General features: G+C 46.4%; 1 protein-coding gene across 14 annotated transcripts in view; it reads right to left on the bottom strand.

The window, feature by feature from the left end:
- MBNL2 (muscleblind like splicing regulator 2) overlaps positions 1 to 25,026 on the bottom strand; it is a 219,474-nt gene that overhangs the window by 130,783 nt on the left and 63,665 nt on the right. For 13 of the 14 annotated variants that reach the window (XM_074989394.1, XM_074989342.1, XM_074989367.1 and 10 more), the window contains one exon: positions 7,466 to 8,274. In XM_074989394.1, the coding sequence (XP_074845495.1) occupies positions 7,466 to 7,639 (174 nt within the window). In that variant the 5' untranslated portion in view covers positions 7,640 to 8,274. Of the gene's footprint in view, positions 1 to 7,465; positions 8,275 to 14,537; positions 14,629 to 25,026 lie in introns of those variants that run through there. The other variant, XM_074989311.1, reaches the window with a different exon arrangement.

Genomic DNA, 25,026 nt, shown 5'->3' with positions numbered 1-25,026 from the left:
GCCCGGGGCCTTTCCTACTGCAATGTTGTCGATGGTTTTCTTCAGTTCATCCACAGTTGGTTCCTGGTCCAGTTCATCCATTACTGGTAAGAGTTCGACGGCATCGAGGGCTGAGTCGACCACAATGTTCTCACATGAGTACAGCTCGGAGTAGTGCTCGACCCAGCGCTCCATCTGTTTGACTTTGTCAGTGATGACTTCACCAGATTTGGATTTCAGAGGTGCCATCTTGTTCTGGGTGGGTCCTAATGCCTTCTTCATACCCTCGTACATTCCCCTGAGGTTACCAAAGTCAGCACTGGTCTGGATGTTGCTGCATAGCTCGAGCCAGTAGTTGGTGCAGCGCCTGGCTGTCTGCTGTACTGTTTTTCTGGCTGCTCTGAGCGCTTGCAGGGTATTCTGGCTCAGTGAACGTTTGTACTCCAGGAGCGCAGAGCGCTTTTTTTCAATGGCTGGAATCATCTCATCGGAGTTAGCTTCGAACCAGTCATTCGTGTTTCTAGCTCTTCTTCCAAACACCGACAAGGCTGTGTTGTACATTGTACCCCTCAGATGCTGCCATCTGGATGTCACATTGGCACCCCCAGGGTTGCTGCGCAGATTCTCCTCAAGAGTCTCTCTGAATTTTTCAGCTCTCTCTGAGTTAGCCGTCTTTCTGGCATCGATGCGGGGCCTTCCAGTTGGTTTAGAGAGGTGCAGCTTCTTGAGAATCACCTTGAGTTTGGAGCAAACTAACAAGTGATCTGTATCGCAGTCAGCACTATGATAGCTGCGTGTCAGAAGGACGTTTTTGAGGTTATCACATCTAGCAATGACCACGTCTAGTTGATGCCAGTGTTTTGAGCATGGGTGTCTCCATGACACTCTGTGCTGTGGCTTGGTTTGGAAAAATGTGTTTGCAATGCACAAATTGTGGTACGTGCACAGTTCGAGAAGACGCTGACCATTTTCATTCATTTTTCCCACACCAAAGTGGCCTAAGCAGGAAGGCCACGAGTCACGATCAGCTCCAACTCTCGCACTGAAGTCACCCAGAATATACAGTTGTTTGCGAGCAGGTATTTGCGCTATGGCAGCACTAAGCACGTCATAAAACTTGTCTTTTACTTACGGTGCGGCGTACAGGGTTGGGGCGTAAGTGCTGATCAGGTGGACAGGACCGGCGCGAGTTTGAAGTATGACCTGAAGGAGTCTTTCTGATCCACCCATGACTAATTCCACCATTTGTAGAAGGGTGTTTCTGATGGTGAAGCCAACACCATGCTCCCTGGGTTCTTCTCGGGGTTTACCCCGCCAGAAAAAGGTGTAGTCCTTTTCCTTTAGAGATCCTGAATCTGCGAGACGTATCTCTTGCAGAGCAGCAATGTCAACTTGGAGCCTCTTCAGTTCCTCATTGATGACAGCGGTCTTTCGGGTGTCACTGATGACCTGAAGATCTTCAGTCAGACCTGTCAGCATGGTCCGCACATTCCAGCAAGCAAGCTTAAAACTTTGATGGTTTCCTTTTCTTGTTGATGTTCTTATTGGTTTGCCTGGTGCTCAGCTTTCAGGTCACTTGTCAGGTTTGGGAACCTTAAGCCTCATGCACCCAGTGAGGCAGGTGAACTGTGGCGGGACAATACCCTATTGGCTGGGGGCTACCCAGCTTGAGGCGGACGGTGACCGTCCAGTGAGATGTGACGATCTCTCCCACCGTCGGAGGCAACCCCTGGAGCTCGTTCTCTAAGCCAATCGAGCAAGAGCTTATAACCGGTATCTGTTACCTCCCATGTTGGTTCAACGCTGTCAGCGATGCTGGAGTACCTCTCCAGGAGCGAGCTCGGGCGATTATTGGGACCCTGGGCTGCCCAGACGCCAGTGTTCCCCTCTCGGCTTTACTGATATAGTCCAAAGGAGAGGATAACCTCTACGTCTGGTACCAGCTCAGCTGCAGGAGTTGCCGGGTCAATGCCAGAAGTTGGCACAGAACCACCATAGGACTCCCCTCCGGCTTTTCTGTCAGGGTTTACTCCCTTAGCCTTGCTCTTTCCAGGATAACCCACAAGGCAGTGGGGCATGGAGAACGTGGGTACGGTCCCACTACGTCTTGCACCTCCCTGGCGCCACATGTCCCCAAAGCTCCCCATGACGACCACCACGCCTCCCCAGGACCGTCCTCCCCACCCCTCTGCCTCTCATCGTCTACCATCACCCCCCAGATCCTCCCTCCCTGTCCCCTCTTCTCCCATCCACTCCCATGTCTCCTGACTGCACCACACTGCCCCCATCAGTTCTCGTTGCCCCCAGGTTCCCCTTCCCCTGGCCTCTCCGCACCTGGCCACACGCTGCTGCAGCCCCACATCCTCCAGGAAGGTGCTGATCTCGCAGCCCAGCCGCACCCTGGGTCCCACCCAAAGCTACCAACTCTTCATCTGGCTCCGGCTGTCCCTGGAGCCCCACAGATCGGATGCGGCGTGTGCATGCAGGGAGCGCAGGACTGGGCCTGGAAGCCATGCAGTCTGGGCCAGCACTCCGCAAGCAGCCTCCGTGGGTGCTGCCATCCTCATAGCCGTACCAGATGCCCCCAAACCACTTGCCCACCACTGACATCCCTTGATCTCGCCCCCGCCCACCCCCCGCTCCTCATGCTGCAGCGAGTCCCTCAGCTCCAGCCAGCAGTTGGGGGATGATGCTGCCTCTTACACCTGAAGTAGTAACTAACTCCTTCTAAGCTCCCCCTCTAAACTCCCCTCTCAAAACTCCCTCCTGTTAGCAACCACCCTGTTCGCATGCTCCCTGGTCGCTTGCCAGCAGGGCTTTAGAGCTCTGGCCTACCTGAGAGAGCCCCTCCCTCTGACTACTGCTCAGCCAATCAGCACGCAGCCTGAGCACATGGCAAGCCTGAGCACATGGCCTTTCAAACAACAAACAGACAGCTCAGCACTCCAAACACCAAACAAACAGACAAACCCAGGCCCAGAACCCCCAAACCCAGGCACCCACACACTCCAGAGAGCCACTTACCCAAAGGTGCTGGCACTTACCACGGAAAAGGAAACTTTCTTTTTCTGGGACAGTCCATTAGGTGCAAGAGACTGGAAAGCAGAGAAATGGCAGACTCTGCATCCCTCAAAAAATAGAAATAAGGCTTCCAAGCAAAGGCTGAAGAGAGATGAGCAGTGATGGGGATCCCTTAGCTCACTCAGAATGAAAATGAGAATGTGAAGAGGCTGCATTTGGCTTAGGACACGCACACCCAACCTACAGCCCACCAGAGCACTTCATATGGTCTGTGGCCTGATTAAACACAGTATACAAACAGCTGACTCCTTAGCATTTGACAGTTACAACATTTCAGTTTACCTCAGTGTGCAAACAGGCTGTTTCTATGTACAGAACTGTCTATCTGAATACATAGGAAACAAGTTGAACTAAGTGACTCATTTAAATATATAGAATCAGTTTGGTACATACAAGGTTGTATTTTGGTTTACATGGCTCTCCTGTGTAATAAGATTGGTCCCCACTGGCTTAGAAAGACTTGACAGGTCAGAGCAGCCACGCCATAAAAGAGTACCTAGAAAATGTGAATTTAGCCCAGTCTTCTTCTGCACACACTGAACTTTTGCTTTTCAGCACTACCCTTCACCTCGTCCCACCAGCTCAGCAACAGCCCAAGTGCTGCTAGAATCCACTTTACACTATATTACTATCTCCCTCCCCAGGGCCCAGAGAAAAGTTCAAGTCTGCCCCAGTTCCCTTCATCCCAGTCAAGGAGACAGTCAGAGGGTTAAGTAGCAGTCTATTTGTGCATGCAAAGTTATTCTCTGCAGAGGCCCAGTCTGAGTTGGATAATACTTTCTGTTCCTTGGCACTAAAACAGCCAGCCAAAGAGAGTCAGCTTCCAAGAGCCAGGACTTCCAACAGCATGTTCCATCCAGGCCTAGAGAAAAGGAACCTGAGTTGATAAAAGATGGGGGATTGAAATATCTATATCCTCACAGTATCTTGGCAGCCCTTCACAGGAAGGCCAACCCCTGTAAGGGATGGGTCTGAGCTGGGAGGCTGGAAGGAAGGGCCCTCTAACATACTCCTGCATTCAGCCACTAGTCCCATAGTATTTTTCTGGTGTGATCCAGGAAAGAAAAAAACAAAAGACCCACACCAAACCATCATCTCCTCGCTCAGAACCCTTGCAAGGATCACGAGGCAACTAGTTTTAGGGACAAGCACATAGACACGTTTCTAGCATCAAAGCAGGAATTGTGCCAGAAAACAAGAGTCAAAGGTCAGAACCAGAGTCAGGGCCTGAATGCCAGGGCCAAAAGGTCAAGTCTTGAATCAGAAATTCCAGCCAAGACTCAGAGTCAGTGTCATAGGATAGGAGAAGAGCTCAGGGAACAGAAGGGATCAGGGAACATAACAGCAAAGCAGGACTCAGACAAGAAGGCAGGGTCCAATGTACTGACCAGCCAGGACCTCACTCAAACAACTTTATGTTTCTCTCTCTGGTTGAAATACTGCAGCCAGGTCAATGGGTGGATTCAGGGAGGGAGGAAGGGATAGCTCAATGGTTTGAGTACTGACCTGCTAAATGCAGGGTTGTGAGCTCACTCATTGAGGGGGCCATTTAGGAATCTGGGGCAAATAGCTTTAAAAAAAGCTGTCAGGGATGGTGTTAGGTCCTGCTGTGAGTGCAGGGGACTGGACTCTACGACCTCTGAAGGTTCCTTCCAGTTCTACAAGACACGTTTATCTCCTGTAAGGAATGTGCCAGCAGGAGCTCAATACTGCTGAAGGGTTTGGGGAATGTGTCCTTCTGAGATCTATAGTTATTCTGTGAGAATCCACGTCGGTAAACACTGAGATGCTGTGGCTAGCCCAAGAGCTGAATGCCCCTCTGAGCTGAAATCACTGGTAGCTGAAGCTTTGGACAGCTGGAATTGCAGTTTTGCCCACAGCAAAACCCACAAGACAGCAGCGGACAGCTGGTAGGGGTGACCAGTGACCAGTTGGCAGGAGAAGCAGTGGGCAGGAGCAACCAGAAGATGGCCGTTAAGAGAAGCAGTGGGAGGCCAGCAGGTGCGACTGGCAGGTGGCCGGTAGGAGAAGCAGCAGGCGGCTGGCAGGAGCGAATGGCGGATAGCTGGTGGGGTAGCTGGCAGGGGCAAGCAGAACACCAGGCCAGTTAGGGGAGGGATGGCTCAGTGGTTTGCGCATGGGGCTGCTAAATCAGGGGTTGTGAACTCAATCTTTGAGGAGGCCAGTTATGGATTGGGGCAAATAGACGTCAGGGTTGGTGCTTGGTCCTGCCAGGAAGGCAGGGGACTGGACTAGATGACCTCCTGAGGTCCCTTCCAGTTCTAGGAGATGTGTATCTCCAATTATATCTCTATAAAGGTGGCATTGCCTCAGGTTTAATGAGGGAATGCATCCAGGTGATGTGTCAGGGCCTGCACAGACTGGACAGAGTTGTAAGTGGGGCATCTGAAGAGGGGTAGGGAGAAAGTTTGGGTGTGTGCATTGGCTGTTTACAGTATTGGACTGGTAAGCCAAAGAGGCAAAGGACACTGCTCAATCCATTTGAGCTGGGACAGTTACTTGATGATTGGTAATGAACTCTGGGTGTGGTAGTTTCCCAAGTATATGCCATATGACTTTTCTGCCTCTTTCAATAAGTTTATCTTCTACACTCAGACTGTGCTTGTGAGAGGGAAAGCATTGCCTTTCCAAGGAGCCCATGGGTATGTGAATTTCCCAGGCTACTGGGTGGGGGCTTGAGCAGGTTCTATGTGAGATGAAAGAAAAGGAACCCCTACATGTTGAACCTGGCCCTGCTTGCTGCCATCACCTTCTGGCAGAAGGGGTACACTCCGGTCAAGACTCTTAGTGGCAGTGCCTCCAGTGGGGTTGGTATTCCATGAGCCATGCAGTCCAACATACTGCCAGATGGCAGCAGGGAACATATGGGTTGTGTAGAGACACGTGGACCTAGGTTTAAGACTTGGGTAGCCTCACACCAATCTCTGAAGAAGTACCAGGACAAATCCCTCCCCATACAGGTTGATTCAGGCAAGGAAAGCCTGTCTGCAGCATAAAGCTCTGAAATGAAATTAACCAACTTCAGCCAGGTGTCTTGCTCCAGAAGAAAACAGAGAATTGGAGTGGGGTAGGCCAGTTCCTTTAGCACTGCAATGAAGTCAATGATCACGGTAACAGACTTTAGATGGGGAAAATACAAAGTTGCACAGCCTTCCTCAACTGAGCCAATTAGCTGGTCACACAGAACCTAGACAGGACTTCCTCTCAAGGCAAGTCCAGTGACTCAACCTCTTGCTTTGACGGTAGCAGCAACAATTGTCCTCTACAAAGTCAATCCCCATTTCCCTCAATCATATTCATTCCCACTATAACCAGATATAGATCAGGGTCTTGTACCTACGCTGTGTCTGAGTAGAGTAGATGTATGTAGCAGCTAAAGAACAGAGATGACAAAATCTCAGCAAACTAGAGAAAACAATAAGTAAACCCACTGCCTTCTCTCCACTACATTTTTTCTTACCACTTTCCCCTCATCCAAACTCACATTTTTGATAAACTCAATACTTGCAATGCTCTTTAAATGAATGTCTCCATCACCACAAGCCCTCACAGGTTCCCATGGATTGCCTCTCAATCACTAACTGATCATTAAAGAGCAACCTGGACCAGCTTCTGAAGATTTAGGAGTCCCCTGAACATGCCTATCACTCAAGTGCTCTAAATAGTTGTATTTCTCTGTTTCTGATGCTAAAAATATGCATATATACGTAAACATAAAAGCTTTTGTCTCAAAGTCCATAAGTTTATGCCTCATTTGTTTAAATATGATAAAGTATATTTTAAGAGATAAGGCAATTAGGAAATGTAAGTTTCTATTCTAAATTTACTTCATCGTCTATTCTCTGTACTAGACACAGCAGTACATATGATTAATAGTGCTATGGACTCAGCTTAGATCTCACAATACTTAGATAAAGTATAATATGATGAGTCAAAATTGAAGTAAAGGCCATAACTCCATTTTCTTAGTTCTGTGGTTCTAAATTAAATCCTTTATTTAAGGTACTACAATTTCTTTCATTATCAATAGCACAGTGACCAAAGTTTCAAGCCAGGCACTTATTTTCATTTTACATGTAACAATGATAACTCATGAAAGGTATTCTTATGCACACAATGGACATATTAGATGTCAATAATCGTGCATTCCGTAGTCATACACAGTTTGGATGTGTAAACAACATACATTTTACATCTGTCAGGAAAATACTCAGTTAGAAGTTCTTGTAAAGCTTGAACAAAACTTAAGACAAATAAAATCTGCAAAACAGGCAGCATGCCTAGAGCAAATATATTTATAATGCCTGAGCAATACAATGATTTCTTTATATTTTTGATATAAAGTATTAGTATTTTTAGTAACATAGGTAGCCTTCTTTCTTACCTTTAGAGAATCAAAGCAGGCAATAACTCTTCCGTTTTCAATCTGGCAACTTTTGGGGGGATGTGCAAATTTGCATTCCTCATCAGAGCGTGAACAAGTTCCTCTCTGAAACTGTCGGCACACTTCTAATGTCAGCCATTTTGTATCTCTTACAGGAGCAACATTCAAAGCCATGATGAAAAACCAATTTAGGTTTTGTGAATGACTATTAAGTGAATTATGCCAAGCAACAATTCCAAGAACTATAGTTGAGCAGGAGAAAAAAAAAAAACCTCACAGAGCTTCTAGAGGCAATGAAGTAATAAATTGCTTAATGGAGCCCAATACACATGAAGCAGAATGAGCAAGGACAATTTATCAGCAAGCAGTCACTCATCAATCAATATGTCCCACTTGTAGACTTTTGGCTGCAAAAGAATCATGCTCAGTAGCATCTCTAGCTGTAAAATATCTGAGTCCCTTGACTGGATCGCTGGCACACCTTTTTAAATAAAGTTACTTCAACCCAATGGTACTCCTTGATATAATATTAATTCTTTGCAGGCTGCTTGCTGGTACTGATTACACAAGAAAAGCAATGCAGTCAGCTTATTCACGTCCTGGCAATAATTCTTTCTTCAGCTTCTTTTTAAAACGAAAGCCAGTTTCACATCAAGCAATTGGCAAACCGAGACAGTTGAGGTGTCTTCTCTGACATATAAGGCCAAGGCAATGTCCAGCTGGCAGAGATGATAATTTGAAAACACATTCAGGTGTCGCAGTCCTCTCTCGTAAAAGTGACTTCACAAAGGCACTTTTTAATAATTGACCTGAAAAAACAAATAAAACATAATTTTATGTTCAGCCTTTAAAAAAATCAACATTTTGAAAACCAATCACTTTTTCTTTTTATCATGAACACTGAAAATGTACAGTTAATTGAGTAAACTAGTGAAGTCAAACAAAAATCAGCCTCTTTTATGAAGTTATTCATGCCAAGGGAATAGCCGATTGAAACAAATACTGCAGCAATATTCTAGGCAACAATTCAAAAACTAAAATGACAAACAGATAAATGTAGAAGATACAATAAACAGGCATGCTGCTGCTGAAACAATTCAATCTAATGTGTTTAGTAGATTCCAAAACAATGCATTAGAGCCACAGTTTCCAATTAATTTACCAGTTAGTTCTTCAGATTTATTACTGAGTGTTGTAAACAGCTACCTGTTACTTTTTCAATTTATAAAAAATTAAGATGGTAACATTTTAATGATTTTCTTGCTTCCTGGGAGAGGTGGGGAAAGGGGGGAGGGTTTGTCTCTAACAAGAAAAAAACTCTCTGTTTCTAACAATGAATGTTAATTGGATTTTTTAAAACGCCAGACCATTTCTAAAAAGCTTCCTGTAAGGCTGCAGTTATCTGTTTGAATGTTCTTTACACATTTACTTACATTCTGAATCTAAATTTTCTCTTAATTAAAATGGTAGTCATGGCTAATTTTTTTTCAAATGCAAGCTGAAGGTCAAAGAGTTTGATACAAATATAAATAATCACACATTACTACAGAAATAAACTTTATCTATAGACAAGAGTACCATAGGCATGATTTCTGCTCTAATTTTGCTTTAAAAACATATACATTGTTTGAATAAGTGTTTTATGCAGATAATACCAGAGCAAAGAACTGATTACTTTTATAGAACAATGAAGCTATTTTCTAAACTAAGTAAAATCCAGTAAGTCAGTTCTATGAGAATATCAACAAGAAAAACTCATAAATATTTCGTAATACACAGTCCTATATGAAGCTTTATCTGTGCTTTTAGTAAAGCTAAATATTGTCATAATATATAATAGCATACAATATGATACAATTAAAGAGAACATTTTAGTACTTATGCACAAGGGGAAACAGTTAAGATTACAAATGCAAACTTGACTTTAGTATTTCCTGACTGGGTGCCTAACCAATACTGACCAACACTTTCAAAAATGGGTGTCTAAAGTTTGGCTTCCAAATCCATATTTTAGGCAGCTAAGTAAGTCGCCTGATTTTCACTAGTGCTGAGCATCCACGTAGCTGCCATTGACTAAGACTCAGGGGGACCTGGAAAATGAAATAACTTGATGAGGGTATTTAGAAGAGAAACTGATCCTCTTGTTGAAGTCTCTGTGTTTCAGAATGCACATCATTAGGCCCTGTGTGACAGACCTGTTCTTTCCTGCAAACAGCCACCCAATCTCAGGAAAATTCTCACAAGCAACCATATGCCACATCACAGAAATACTAACCCAGGAACTTTTCCCTGCAACAAACCCCACTGCCAACTCTGTCCACATATTTACACTGGAGACGCCATCACTGAACCTAACCATGTCAGTTACATGATCGGGGGCTCATATTCCTGCACTTCCACTGATGTGATATATGCCACCATGTGCAGCAGTGCCCCTCTGCCATGTATATTGGACAAACGGGACAATCACTTTTGCCAAAGAATTAATAGACACAAATCAGACATTAGGAATCTGAATACACATAAACCTGTAAGTGAGCATTTCAATTTAGCAGGTCATACTATCCAAGACTTAATAGTGTGCATTCTACAACAAAGAGACTAACGCCAGATTACAAAGGGAGACATCTGAATTGGAATTCATTCTCAACAAAGATATCAATTACTTTCCGCATTACAAGGACAATTTCCCCACCTTTGACATTAGCAGTGTCCCCAGGCAGGCCCCTCAACTTACTAGGTGTAGCCAACCAGGCTCGGGTTCCCCAGAAACGAGGCTGCACCCAGAAGGCGAGTGCTATATTTGGTTTATTGAAAGCGCGTGACACCCGCAACAGGAGCCCCGGAGACGCCGCAGTCACCAGTGGGGGAAAACCCGACGCGTCGGAGCTTCGCTCGGGGAGAGGCTCTGTAACAGGCCTCCTAACACTAGCTGATAAAGCTGAACACATTAACATAAGATTGCCTAAAATTGCCAATGCATTTCTTATCACTATCTCTTGTGGCCTATTGCCAGCGTAGCCTTGAAATCTTGGCAAGCGCGCCTTGTTCTGCAGCAGTTCCCATGGCAGTTATTTCGCAGCTTTTCACCTTGCACAGACTGGTCTGTTTGGAATTCTCCTGAGGATTCACAGAGGGGTCGGACTGCACTCTCAACCGTTACAATGTCTTCTTGCACCCTACAGTAGGCACTTACAGAAACCTTTTTCTTCCCCCTTTTCCCTCCTCCCTTCTGTCCTATGTAGCTCATGCGTCAGGTTTTTTTTTTTTTTTCATTTTTTACTTTCTTTTACATTCTTTTCATCTCAGTTATCAGTTATTAGGGTCGTCCAGATCTGAAGAAGTGGGTCTGTCCCATGAAAGCAGCTCAATTGATAAATTATATTGTTAGTCTTTAAGGTGTTACAGGACTGCTTTTTTTTGTTTTGTGAAGATACAAACTAACACGGACGGCTATGCCAGCCACTGCATTTAGCCATCTGGAGTGGAAATCCACCAACTACATCAAAAAACAGACAGATCCAGACAGAACTCTCCAAGTGCAAAAAGATGGACATTGTACCCAAGGGACTAAAAGTGAAACAACAACAACAATTAATGTATTACACTGATTACAGAAAGAGACTGTGCCACACACTCTCAAAGGAATCACCTGATCAGTATCCTGTACAGCAAAGAGGAGAGGATCAAGAATCTGACCTTGAAACTCTCATCAATAAGCAAACTTCCACACAAAATGCCACATTGTGGGACTTCACTAATACAAGACAAAACATCCATAACACACTGCTACTCCCAACAAAAGAGAAAGGATAATAAACTATCTAAACTACTTCATGCCACATACTACAACCACGACAATCTCAACTAACCGAATAATGTTGTTAACCTTTCCAGCAGAAGAGCCTGTTTTATTCCAGGGACTTTCTTTTTGACCTACCAGTCCCACAAACGTGATACAACTTTATGGTGACCTTGAAGCCTTTATTTGCCATCTCCATCTGAGGGAATACTTCCAACACACCAATGAACATCAAGCTGACCTGCTAGACACTCTCCTACCAATACCAAGGCTGCGGCTACACTGCCCCTCCCTTTTGAAAGGGGCATGCCAATGCAGCCAATTGAAAAAGCAAATGAGGCATGGATTTAAATATCTCGTACCTCATTTTTATACTTGCATGGGATCTTGCTCCCAGAAGAGCTGATTTCAAACGGTAAAACAGCCATGTAGACAGGGTTCATTCAAAAGGAAACCCCACTTTTGAAAGCACCCTTCTTCCTAATTTTTTGGGGGAGGGGGCAGTGTAGGCACAGCATGAAAAAAGAATTCTACGTGGACTCCTCCCATTGGTTGTAATGACAGTCTGGACTTCTATATTCAATGCTTCCACAAGTGCGCACAGGCTGACATTGTGCGCGATCAACACTAGGTGACTCATAATCTCAGCCATGTTGAACACAAAGCTGTCCAGAGTCTCAAAATATAATGGAGCAAGTACAATAAAGCACTTGGGAGGACAGGATTAAAAGTCCGAATAATCTGGACAAACTATTGAAATGGTCTGAAATAAAGAGGATGAAATTTAATAAGGAAAAAAGCAAAGTACTCCACTTAGGAATGAATGATCAGTTGCACACCTAAACAATATAAATGACTGCAGAAAAGGGTCATAGCGGACCACAAGCTAAATATGAGTCAGCTGTGGCACTGTTGCAAAAAAAAGCAAACAATATTGTGGCATGTGTTAACTGGAGTGTTGGAAGCTAGACATACACAGTAATTCTTCTGCTCTATTCAGTGCTGATTATGTCTCAACTCAAGTACTGTGTCCAGTTCTGGATGCCACATTTAAGGAACGATGTGGACAAACTGGAGAAGTCCAGAGACGAGTAACCATTAAAAGCCTAGAAAACATGACCTAAGAGGGAAGATTCAAAGACCTGGGTTTGTATAGTCTAGAGAACACTGAGGCTACGTCTACACGTGCAGCCAACATCGAAATAACTTATTTCGATGTTGCGACATCGAAATAGGCTATTTCGATGAATAACGTCTACACGTCCTCCAGGGCAGGCAACGTCGATGTTCAACTTCGACGTTGCTCAGCCCAACATCAAAATAGGCGCAGCGAGGGAACGTCTACACGTCAAAGTAGCACACATCGAAATAGGGATGCCAGGCACAGCTGCAGACAGGGTCACAGGGCGGACTCAACAGCAAGCCGCTCCCTTAAAGGGCCCCTCCCAGACACAGTTGCACTAAACAACACAAGATCCACAGAGCTGACAACTGGTTGCAGACCCTGTGCCTGCAGCATAGATCCCCAGCTGCCGCAGAAGCAGCCAGAAGCCCTGGGCTAAGGGCTGCTGCCCACGGTGACCATAGAGCCCCGCAGGGGCTGGAGAGAGAGCATCTCTCAACCCCCCAGCTGATGGCCGCCATGGAGGACCCAGCAATTTCGACGTTGCGGGACGCGGATCGTCTACACTGTCCCTACTTCGACGTTGAACGTCGAAGTAGGGCGCTATTCCTATCTCCTCATGAGGTTAGCGGCTTCGACGTCTCGCCGCCTAACGTCGAAGTTAACTTCGAAATAGCGCCCGACGTGTGTAGACATGACGGGCGCTATTTCGAAGTTGGTGCCGCTACTTCGAAGTAGCGTGCACGTGTAGACGCAGCCTGAGAGGGTATATGGCAAGAGTTTTCAAGCACTGAACAGGTTGTTACACAGAGGGAGAAAAAATATTCTTTTTAACTTCTGGGGACAGGACAGGAAGCAATGGTCTTAAATAGCAGCAAGGGAGGTTTAGGTTGGACGTTATGCCAGGTCTACACTACACTTTTGCTGCCATCCACACAGTGGGAGGTCAATGGGAGAAACTCTCTCCTCAACTCCCCTTACTCCTTGTGACTGCCCATCAACCTTCCTCAATCTTCACTGCTCGTGAGTAGTTCTGGGGTCAACTTGAACCCTGAAAAGCACCATTTCAAGCATGTGCAAAACAAAACCTCAGAAGAGCAACTCTGAGTGGGTTGATCTTCTGCAGGAGTATAGACACAGCCTGAGACAGCTTTGTGAGGCAGGAACTAGACAGGAAGTGAGCGGAAAGAATGTGGATGGAGGAAGGAAGGAAAGGAAAGGAAGGGAAGGGAAGAAGGAGAAGGTTTGGAGAAAAGATAGGACAGAAGTGAACACATGGGGAGGAGAGAGAGAGAATTTTGGGAGGGAGGGAGGACAGAGAGAAAACTCTGAGGGAGAGGAAGGAAAATCCAGGGGGTTTAGTAGGGAGGCAGAAGTGAGTGAGGTCAATGAATAAATGAATATGCAGAATCAGATAAGACAGTGGGAAATTCACAAGTGTGCTGCAGCCACTAGTGTCTTCCTCAAAGCATACCCTCTGTGGAGGGTTTCTCTCAACAGATGCACAGTGGCTGCTGAAACCTCCAGAAGGGCTACCAGTACAGGCACCACTATTACTGTGTTGAGGATGGGGGAGGGTCCATAGATGTCACAGTCCTGTGCTTTGGCTATTCCCCAGACATTAGGTGCCACAACGCCCACAGTGGATCTGAAGTAGCCAAGTGCAAGAAGGAAGCAAACCAAAATAGCACAACCATCACCAATAGAGAACCTCATGAGGCTAGTACACTGTTGTTCTGTTGGGAAAGGTCTTTGTTTCTTCCTCACTTTGTGAGCAAAATTACTTCACTGCCTGCAACGTTATATGTAATCATTGTATCCTCTATTTGTGACACACCAAGCACACCATAACATAAATGTTAAACAAGCAATAATATATTCATATTTATATTCAAAACATGAAACCTTGGAAGCAAAGTTGTAGAAAACTTTTCACATGATAAAGGTAACGCATCCATGCTATTTCAAAGTACATCCCATTTCTAATGATTAATTCATTTTGGGTCCAATTCATGCCTTTAAGTTTACTGGAAGATATAGCCATACTACTGAAATGTGCCTATGAGCATAGGTTGCCACAGCCTAATGAAATACATTAATGCCTAGTGAAAATTAAATTATAAACACTAAATAATCCAACATTTTACCAAGCCTTGGAAGACAGGGTTGCCAGTTTTGGTTGGATGTGTTCCTGGAGATTTCATCACGACATAATCTTTAATGAAAGATTAATCTTCAATTCTTGGAGACGCCAGAGCAGTCCTGAAGGACTAGCAACCCTATCAGTGGCAGGCATGATTCCCACTGGAAATCTGTCAATGGAAAAACCAAAGCACAGAGGAGATAAATGCCTTGCTCAGTATCACACAGGAAGTCTGTGGCAGAGTTTAGACCAGATCTCAGATACACTGACTCCTCAGTTTTATGGTTTAAACCTCAAGACCTTCCTTCTCTTCTCAGAGTACGTAACATATTATTGCTTTTCATTCATGTATTTAATTTGGGAGCTTTCTCTTTAACTTTTCAATAAGGCAAAACAAGTAGAGATGTTTAATAATTAACTCCCCAAAAGTACTAACTATGAGAAGTGCTGAGCAACTAAACTCATTGAACTGAAGATATTCAACACATCACAGGATCAGGCCTTCCACTTGTGGACTGGCAAGCCTTAGTAGAGATCTTAGCTGGAATATACAGGCTTTTTAAAGCACTTCTCTATTTACACTGTCAAGCCAAATATAAAATATGAGCTCCTATGGCACAACAACTTGGCTCTATCACAGTGACAACCCAGAGTAACGAAAAAGGGTCAGGCTTCACAGATATGCTATGCTTCTGCTTCGGAAGCATTGAGGGTATGGAGGGTCATGACTACATTCTGTTTGTCTGGTTATGAACTAGGCTATGATCCTCTAAACAGATCTTCATAAGTAATGACCCCCAGCACAGGAGAGGATCATAGTCACAGCTAGGTCATCAAAGGAAAGGTCTCAAAATTAGAACAATTTTCCAGTTATTGGTGGAGAACTAAGGTATCAAAAAGCATAACCTGGTTCTGTCCCACCCAGCCCTCAGTACGACATGCACGACTATACTGTTCCATACAAAATGTCAACAGCAGGGCTTGATTCACAACTACTTTGCACCTTAGTGGTCATTTACAACTGAGCAAAGTGGTGCTCCAACAGCATTTTACACCCGTTTTGCAGAGATGTAAATGACTACACAAGGTGCCAGACAGGGGAGATTCAGACCCTAAATCTAATTCCAACTGTAATAAATGAATGGCTACAATTCACACACCGCCCAGCAAGTACCATAGCATTCCTGCTTGCACTAGCATGTTCTTTTCCACTAGAAAATAAACAAAACAAAAAACTAAGCAAAAAATTTTAAACCAACAGCAAATACCATTTCTGAACAACTGCAGATTCACTTATTTGACATTTAAATTAGTGTTAAACAAAGGCCCAAACCAGCACTGAGATCTTAGTGTCCTATGTGCTTTTCAAAACATTGCATATACAAAATATTTAAAATTAGGCTGAAAAATAAAGTATTCAGATGTTACTAAACACCAAAATTAAGGTTGCCCATGCAACCTTAGAATCATAGAATCATAGAAGAGTAGGACTGGAAGGGACCTCGAGAGGTCATCAAGTCCAGCCCCCTGCCCTCATGGCAGGACCAAGCACTTTCTAGACCATCCCTGAAAGCCATCTATCTAACCTCTTCTTAAATATCTCCAGTGATGGAGATTCTACCACCTCCCTTGGCAATTCATTCCAGTGTTTGATCACCCTGACAGTTAGGAAGTTTTTCCTAATGTCCAACCTGAACCTCCCCTGCTGCAATTTAAGTCCATTGCCTCTTGTTCTATCCTCAAAGGCAAGGAAGAACAAGTTCCCTCCCTCTGCCTTATGACACCCTTTTAGATACCTGAAAACTGCTATCATGTCCCCCCTCAATCTTCTCTTTTCCAAACTAAACAAGCCCAATTCTTTCAGCCTTTCTTTACAGGTCATGTTCTCTAGACCTTTGATCATTCTTGTTGCTCTCCTCTGGACCCTCTCCAATTTCTCCACATCCTTCCTGAACTGCGGTGCCCAGAACTGGACACAATACTCCAGCTGAGGCCTAACCAGCGCAGAGTAGAGCGGGAGAATGACTTCTCGTGTCTTGTTCACAACACACCTGTTAATGCATCCTAGAATCATGTTTGCCTTTTTTGCAACAGCATCACACTGTTGACTCATATTTAGCTTGTGGTCCACTATAACCCCCAGATCCCTTTCTGCTGTACTCATTCCTAGGCAGTCCTTTCCCATTCTGTATATGTGACACTGATTGTTCCTTCCTAAGTGGAGCACTTTGCATTTGTCCTTATTCAACTTCATCCTGTTTACCTCAGCCCATTTCTCCAGTTTATCCAGATCCTTTTGAATTATGACCCTATCCTCCAAAGAAGTTGCAACCCTTCCCCGCTTGGTATCATCTGCAAACTTAGTAAGTGTACTTTCTATGTCAATATCTAAATCGTTAATGAAGATATTGAACAGAACTGGTCCTAAAACAGACCCCTGTGGAACCCCACTAGTTATACTTTTCCAGCAGGATTGAAAACCATTAATAACTACTCTCTGGGTATGGTTATCCAGCCAGTTGTTCACACACCTTATAGTAGCCCCATCTAAGTTGTATTTGCATAGTTTATTGATAAGTATATTATGTGAGACTGTGTCAAATGCTTTACTGAAGTCTAGGTATACCACATCCACCACTTCTCTCTTATCCACAAGACTCGTTATTCTATCAAAGAAAGCTATTAGATTGGTTTGACATGATCTGTTTTTAACAAAACGATGCTGGCTGTTCCCTAGCACTTTACCACCTTCCAACTGCTTGCAGATGATTTCTTTAATTACCTGCTCCATTATCTTTCCTGGCACAGAAGTTAAGCTGACTGGCCTGTAGTTTCCTGGGTTATTTCTTGTTCCCCTTTTTATAAATGGGTACTATATTTGCCCTTTTCCAGTCTTCTGGAATCTCTCCCGTCTCCCACGATTTACCAAAAATGATTGCTAAAGGCTCAGATACCTCTTCTATCAGCTCCTTGAGGATTCTAGGATGCATTTCATCAGGCCCTGTTGATTTGCAGACATCTAATTTCTGTAAGTAAATTTTAATTTGTTCTTTTCCTATTTCAACTTCTAAACCTACCCCTTTTTCACTAGCATTCTCTGTGTCAGGCATTCCCTCAGACTTCTCAGTGAAGACCGAAACAAAGAAATCATTAAACACCTCTGCCATTTCCACATTCCCTGTTACTGTTCCTCCCTCCTCGCTGAAGTATATAGAACCTTATAGAAGTATATTTACACTGCAAATACTACAGCTGCAGCTACACTTCCGCAGCATGTCACGTTGACTCTTTGCCAGTGACGGAAGGGTTTTTTCCATTACTGTGGTAAATGCAGTCCCACAAGAGCATCGGCTGCCCATACCACCTCAGTGCAGCCGCTGTGTACGTGTGTGTGTGAGACAGACAGATGATAGAGTTTTTGTTACATAGTCATATCATTTTTCTAGGTGGAACCTGCCACATTTGTCAATTTTGAATGTTTTTTACTTGGCAACAGTAAAATTATTTTACTTTAGTATTTTGTATGTGATTTCCTAAGTTTTTCAAAAATCAAACTGATAAAAAACAGTCTACCATATGGAACTGCATTAATTCCTGCATGGGTCATCAGCAGAGTTGGAACCTATAGACCAGGCGTGTCCAACCCACAGCTTGCGGGCCGCTTGCGGCCCTGGACAGCTAGTAATGCGGCCCCACAAGATCGCAAACTTTTAACATTATTATGTGATTTATATACATTAACTATATTATATATTTTATATGCGGCCCAAGACAACTCCTCTTCACTCAATGCGGCCCAGGCAAGCCAAAAGTTTGGACACCCATGCTAGAGACCTATTGGTCAGATCGCTGCCACCTAAATTAAAAAACAAATTGGTAGTAGCAGTTTCTCTCTGCGTATATGAGATGCAAACTTTAGCAATGGGTTTCCAAGCTATTTACTAGACTGGATGAAATTTAATGGCCTGTGATACACAGAAGGTCAACTCATCCTTCTGGCCTTAACATGACAGCGGAAGAATGCTGAATCTCAGGAACTGAGGATCTGGAGGTGAGTGTGCATGTTAAAGACTCTTCTTCACCTCACATATCTCCCCATCCCCTGGGCAGCTTCGCTGCATTCAGGGAAGATAACTTGCTCATTGTTGGGATTGCTAGGGCAACAGCAGAGGGAGCAGAGAGAGCAAAGAGGCGACTACACCCACTCAAGATTCTAATGTTGGTGCCAAAGCAACCGTTGGCATCAGGGAATACCAGTTGCGGGGAGAATCTAAACTAGCAGCTTTGGGTGGCAGCATACTCAGTGCAGATGCATCTTTGGAGAACTCAGCTGTTAAACTAACCTCAGCAAGTGGTGATTTTTAGAAGCTAAATAACCTCCACCAAAAGTAGATGGATTTTCAGGGCTACAACAAAAGGCATGTGGCTGAAGCCAGGGTGTACCTTTTGCCAAATTTCAAACAGAAAGGTGCTAGAAACTGTTTTATTGGAACTTCTAATGGAAGGATTTAGACCAAACAAATGAAAGTGTATCATAGCCGTAAGTGACTGAAAACAAGGTTTGCAAAAGAAAACATTAGATGGCCTTAACCATTGGCACTACTTACAGCACGGCCTCGGAGAACTTACTAGCACAACCAACCAAAGGAACAAAAAAAAAAAAAAAGATGAAAACTTAAGATCCCAGGGTGTTGGGTGCTCCAGTGTTCAAGATTTGCTTAAGGAAAGATACATTGCTCTTAAATTTGACATTCCCTTCAATCTACAGTTAAGAGTAATTAGTGGAAGTAATGCTAGCGATAACGGAATAAAAACAAGCTGCATGCGAAGGAATACAAACTCTCTCAGAAGTACCAGGATAACCCTAGAGACACAGACCTGGAGAGTCTCTGGCTAATGTGTACACTCCTACAGGTGTGCTCCCCCAGGGCTATAACAAGGGTGAGGCAAGAGAGGCACTCGCCTTGGGCGCAAGATGTCGTTCGAGTGCCCGAGGAGTTCCTGCTGCCCGAGGCAAGCGCTGTACTTGACTCACCCCTTACACTGCCACAGCGGGTCCCGGTGGGGAGAGAGGACCATGGCCTGGAAGTGCCTGGCTCCAGGGGTTGGTAGAGGGGGATTGGGTTAGAGTGGAGGGACAGGGGGTGGGGTGGGTTACAGCAGCGGCCTGGGGAAGCCTGGCTCTGGGTGAGGGGAAGGGAGGGGGTTAGAGTAGGGGCCTAGGGGTGCCTGGCTCTGGGGGAGAGAAGGGGGATTGGGTTAGAGTGCGGACCTGGGGGTGCATAGCACCACTCACACTCCCTGTCCCCACCCTTGCACACAGCTCCACCTCCCCTGGTCCCAAAGTCAGTGCCACCACATACACCATCTCCCTGCAAACAGCACCACCCACCCCCGCCCCTGCACACAGCACCACATATCCCTGCCTCTGCACACAGTTCCACTGCCACCAGCACACCCTGTACACAGAATTAGCAGTGCTTTCACACACGTATACTGCCCCTACACACAGCACCTCTACACACACCTGTCCTGACACACAGTGCTACCAGCACACCCTGCCCCATCCATCACCCACTTCTGTACACCCTGCCCCTGCACACTGCCCCACTTCCACACACAGGGCCACCAGCACTTACATACACCTGCCTCTTGGTACAGCACCACCACCATTCATGCCCTGTCTGTACACACTTTACCATCTCCACACACCGTCTCCCAACACACAATACCACCATCATCCCACACACACACACACACACACACACACACACACACACTGCTCATAGATAGGCACAGCACCATCTCACACGTACACACACACCCACACACTGCTTGCACACAGCTCTACCAGCACTTCTACACACACCCTTGGCCCTGGACCTACACACTGCACCACCTCCCGTTACTATCTTGGTTCTGTACCTCGTGTTGTCAGCACGTGCACCCACCCCCTGCCCTCCCCCATTTCCTGCATGGCCCCACCACAGCCAGCTGTGAGTAACCGCTAGGAGCGTGGGCCCCACTGAGGCAGGGAAATGGGGGTGCAGTGGGTCCACCACACACAGCCCTCCCCCTCCCCGCCAACGAGCCCAGGGGAAACCAGACTCAGCCCCCACGGCCAGTGTAAGCAACGTGTTGTATTTTCCCTCTTTCTACAAAATAACTACTACGAATATATGAGGGGGCGCCGTTTTATATTCTTGCCTCAGGTGCAAACTTAGTTAGTTATGGCACTGCCCAGACTATCTAATAATGTAACTACTGGACAATTGATGTTTCATGGTCCTTCCTGAATACCTTTTCAAAGTGTTACTGCTGGGATTTGGTCTCTAGGGAGGAATCTCATTTCAGCATCTAATTCTGCATAACATGTTTCAAAAATTTTCGGGAAGAAGGGGCCTCCGGAAAAAGGACTTCCTTCCGGAAGCCCCCCCCGGGGCCGTGCTTCTACACAGCGTTTTGGAGTCCGGAAGAACAGTCTTCCGGACTCCAAATCATGTGACGTTATGCTACTGAGGTGCGGGGAATTTGCATCCCCACCTCATCAGCATTTTTCACTCTGTGTATAAATGGCCTTTGGGTTTTGGCACCGAGTCCTCCACGAGCAGTTGCTCCAGGGCTGCTGGCTGATGAGATTTTTCATACAAGTAAGTGTTAAGTCTAGTAGCTCAATCCTTTTGAGCCCTCATAGTTAAGCTGAAGCAGCATACACAGGATTGAGTCTGATGTAAGAAGCAAAGAAGCATGACTGTCGGAGGTTCCCCGCAGATCTCACACTGCTTGAAACCCGGGGAGGCTGGCGTGGTGGTGATGCAGCAACACACCTTAATTAACTAATCCAACAAAGATTTTTTTTTTCTTTGAACAACAGAGCAAACTGGGAAAGCAACTTGGAAGGGAAACGATAGAACTGCTAATTAAGGCTATCTAACTCTTACGTTGCAGAGAGGATGAAGCTCTGTCTACAGCTGAGGATGGTAAAGAAGGAGCTGAGGAGCTCATACCATGCGCATGCCAGGTAGCAAGAGGTGCCGCCACTGGGCATGTGCGACATGGGAAACCATGACTATACAAGAATCCCCAAGCGCTAGCGTGAGGACACACCGACACCCAGAGTGGAGCACCCCTGGGGCACTACTCAAAGAAGAGCCAGTTTTAAAAAAGAATTCATGGAAGATCAAACACCAGCTGTTAGGTAAGACGGTCACCAACGTAACCCTATGCTCCAAGTGTCCCTAAACCTTCAACGGCCAGCAGCTGGGACTGCACAACACAGTATGGTCACAGCAAAAAGAGAAGTTACTCACCGTAGTAACGGTGGTTCTTCGAGATGTGTCGCCGTGGGTGCTTCACGTTAGGTGTCGGGCTCGCCCCGGCGCCGCAGGTCGGATCTTCCAAGCAGTTTCTGCCGGACCACGCATGCGCCGGTGCGCGCCACTCCCTTGCGCGCTCCTGGCCACGTGCGCGATCCGGTCCCCACCAGTTCCTTGACCAACCGCCTCGGATGATCCTGCAAAACACTAAACAGAGATCCGAGGCGGGGAGGATGGGCGGGTGGTGGAGCACCCACGGGGACACATCTCGAAGAACCACCGTTACTACGGTGAGTAACTTCTCTTTCTTCTTCGAGTGTCCCCGTGGGTGCTCCACGTTAGGTGACTACCCAGCAGTACCCCAAAATAGGAGATGGGTAATCGGATCATGTGCAGCTTGTCCCCGAGAGGACCGCTGTCGAGAGCTGGGTATCCTCTTGGAATACCCTGTGAGGGGAGTAGTGCTTGGCGAAGGTGTCATAGGATGACCAGGTCGCCACTCTGCAAATGTCTTTTAGCGCAACGCCCTTGAAAAAGGCTGTTGATGCCACCACCGCCCTAGTGGAGTGAGCCCTGGGCGTGGCCAGTAAAGGAGTCTTTTTGAGTTTGTAGCACATTTTTATGCAGGATACGATGTGCTTCAAGATTCTCTGTGAAGAGAGACCTTCTCCTTTCGATTTGGGAGTGAGAGAGACTAGGAGTCTATCCGTTTTCCAGAAGGACTTGGTCCTGTCTATATAGAAGGCTAGCGCCCTCCTCACGTCCAGGAGGTGTAGGCGCGCCTCTTTGTTAGAGTTATGAGGCTTTGGATAAAACGAGGGTAAAACAATAGGTTCGTTAATATGAAACTCAGAAGAAACTTTAGGAACAAAGGCTGGATGCAGCCGTATGGTTACCGCCTCCTTGGAGGCAGGGTAATGTGCAGGGTGGCATTGCCATAACTGCCGCAAGCTCGCTCACCCTGCGAGCTGACGTGATTGCGAGAAGGAAGGTCGTCTTTATCGTAAGGAGGTGGAGGGAAACCATGGCTAAAGGCTTGAACAGTGGTCCCGTTAGTGCATTAAGCACCAGGTCCAAGTTCCACAAAGGTGGAAGCGGTTTCCGAGGGGGGTAGAGGTTTACCAACCCTTTGAGGAACCTGGTAACCATGGGATGCGCGAACACCGTGTGCCCTTCCTCTTCATGTCTGAATGCCGAAATGGTGGCAAAGTGGACCTTTAACGAGGATAGTGAGAGTCCTCCTCTCTTGAGGTTCAGTAAATACTCCAATATTACAGGTATAGGCACCAAAAGCGGGGCTAACTGTTTGGTAGAACACCATGCCGTGAAGCGAGTCCATTTCTGCTTGTAGGTCTTCCTGGTGGAAGTCCTCCTGCTACTTTCTAGGACTTGTACGGAGGAAGTGCAACATGTGCTCTCTAGGGAGCTGAGCCATGGATTAACCACGCTTGTAGTCGCAGGCCTTGGGGGTGCGGATGCACTATGGACCCCTGGGCTTGCGTGAGCAGATCTGGCGCCATCGGGAGGGGCATCGGTGGACGGTCCGACATGCGCAGGAGTAGGGGGAACCATTGCTGTCGATCCCACGTTGGGACTAGCAGGATCATTCGGGCTCCTTCCCTCCTGGCTTTCTGCAAGACTTTGTGGATCAGCACTGTGGGAGGAAAAGCGTAAAGCAGGGGGCCCCTCCAGGAGATCGCGAATGCGTCCCCCAGGGACCCCCGTCCCAGTCCTGCCCTGGAGCAGAATAGTGGGCACTTCTTGTTGTGTTGAGTGGCAAACAGGTCTATCTGGGGAAAGCCCCATGCGTGAAAAATCAGTCGTAGCAGATCGGGACGGATCTGCCACTCGTGCGTGAGTGCGAAACGCCTGCTCAGCTGGTCTGCCTTCACATTGTGAGCGCCTGGTAAGTACGAGGCTTTCAAGTTTACATTGTTGGCGATACACCAGTTCCACAACCGGACTGCTTCTGCACATAAGGCACGGGACCGAGCTCCTCCTTGCCGATTTATATAAAACATGGTGGAGGTATTGTCTGTACTGATCCCGACTACTTTGCCTTGTATATGGTCTCAAAAGTGTCTGCAGGCGTTGAACACTGCTCTGAGCTCCAGTATATTTACGTGCAGTGACTGTTCCGTGGAGGACCACAGTCCTTGCGTCATCTCTTCGCCCATGTGTGCTCCCCACCCTATGTGGGAGGCATCTGTAGTAAGAAAAACCGATACTTGTGGTTGGTGGAAGGGTACCGCTGTTAGCATGTTCTTGGGGTTTACCCACCATCGCAGGGATTTGCGCACCTCTGTCGTGGGCGACACCACCCTGTGAACGGTGTGCGTTGCCAGTTTGTATAGGCTCGCCAGCCAGTGCTGCATGCTGCACATGTGTAACCTGGCGTTCTGTACTACGAACGTCGCTGCTGCCATGTGGCCCAGCAGCTGTAAGCACGTCAGAACTGGCACCGTAGGGCTGAAGGTGATGACTTACACGAGGGAGTCCTGTGCAATGGCCCGAAAGCGTGTCTCTGGTGGATACACTCTCGCTGTAATAGAATTTATGCGTGCCCCTATGAACTCTGTGTCCTGTGTGGGGTCTATCTTTGATTTTGCCAGATTGATCACCAGGCCGAGCGAAGAGAACGTGCCTGCTGCGATGCGTATCATGCGTAGTACCTCCTCCTTCGAGGCCCCTTTGAGTAGGCAGTCATCCAGATACGGGAATATAAATACCCCGTCTGTGCAGATAGGCTGACACCACTGCCAAGGTCTTGGTGAAGACTCTGGGGGCTGAGGGGAGGCCGAACGGTAGGACCTTGTATTGAAAATGTTCTTTGCCTACCATGAACCAGAGGAATCGTCGGTGAGCCAGATGGATAGTTATGTGAAAATACGCGTCTTGTAAGTCGAGGGCTGCGAACCAATCTCCATCGTCCAGTGCCGTAAGATGGAGGCGATTGTGATCATCCAAAAGCGTTGCTTGCACAGGTACCGGTTGAGGCCTCGAAGATCTAAGATGGGCCTCCAGCCTCCTGTCTTTTTCTCCATGAGGAAGTATCTGGAGTAGAACCCTTTCCCTTGCAGTTGCTCCAGCACTCTTTCCACTGCCCCTATGAGCATAAGATGGTCTACCTCCTGCTTGAGTCTCGCTTCGTGGGAGGCATCCTGCAGGTGGGGCCTG

This window comes from Carettochelys insculpta, chromosome 1, assembly GCF_033958435.1.
Source record: "Carettochelys insculpta isolate YL-2023 chromosome 1, ASM3395843v1, whole genome shotgun sequence".
Taxonomy (NCBI): domain Eukaryota; kingdom Metazoa; phylum Chordata; order Testudines; family Carettochelyidae; genus Carettochelys; species Carettochelys insculpta.
Note: the sequence above shows the minus strand (reverse complement) of the source record. Positions and strands in the feature narration are given on the sequence as shown.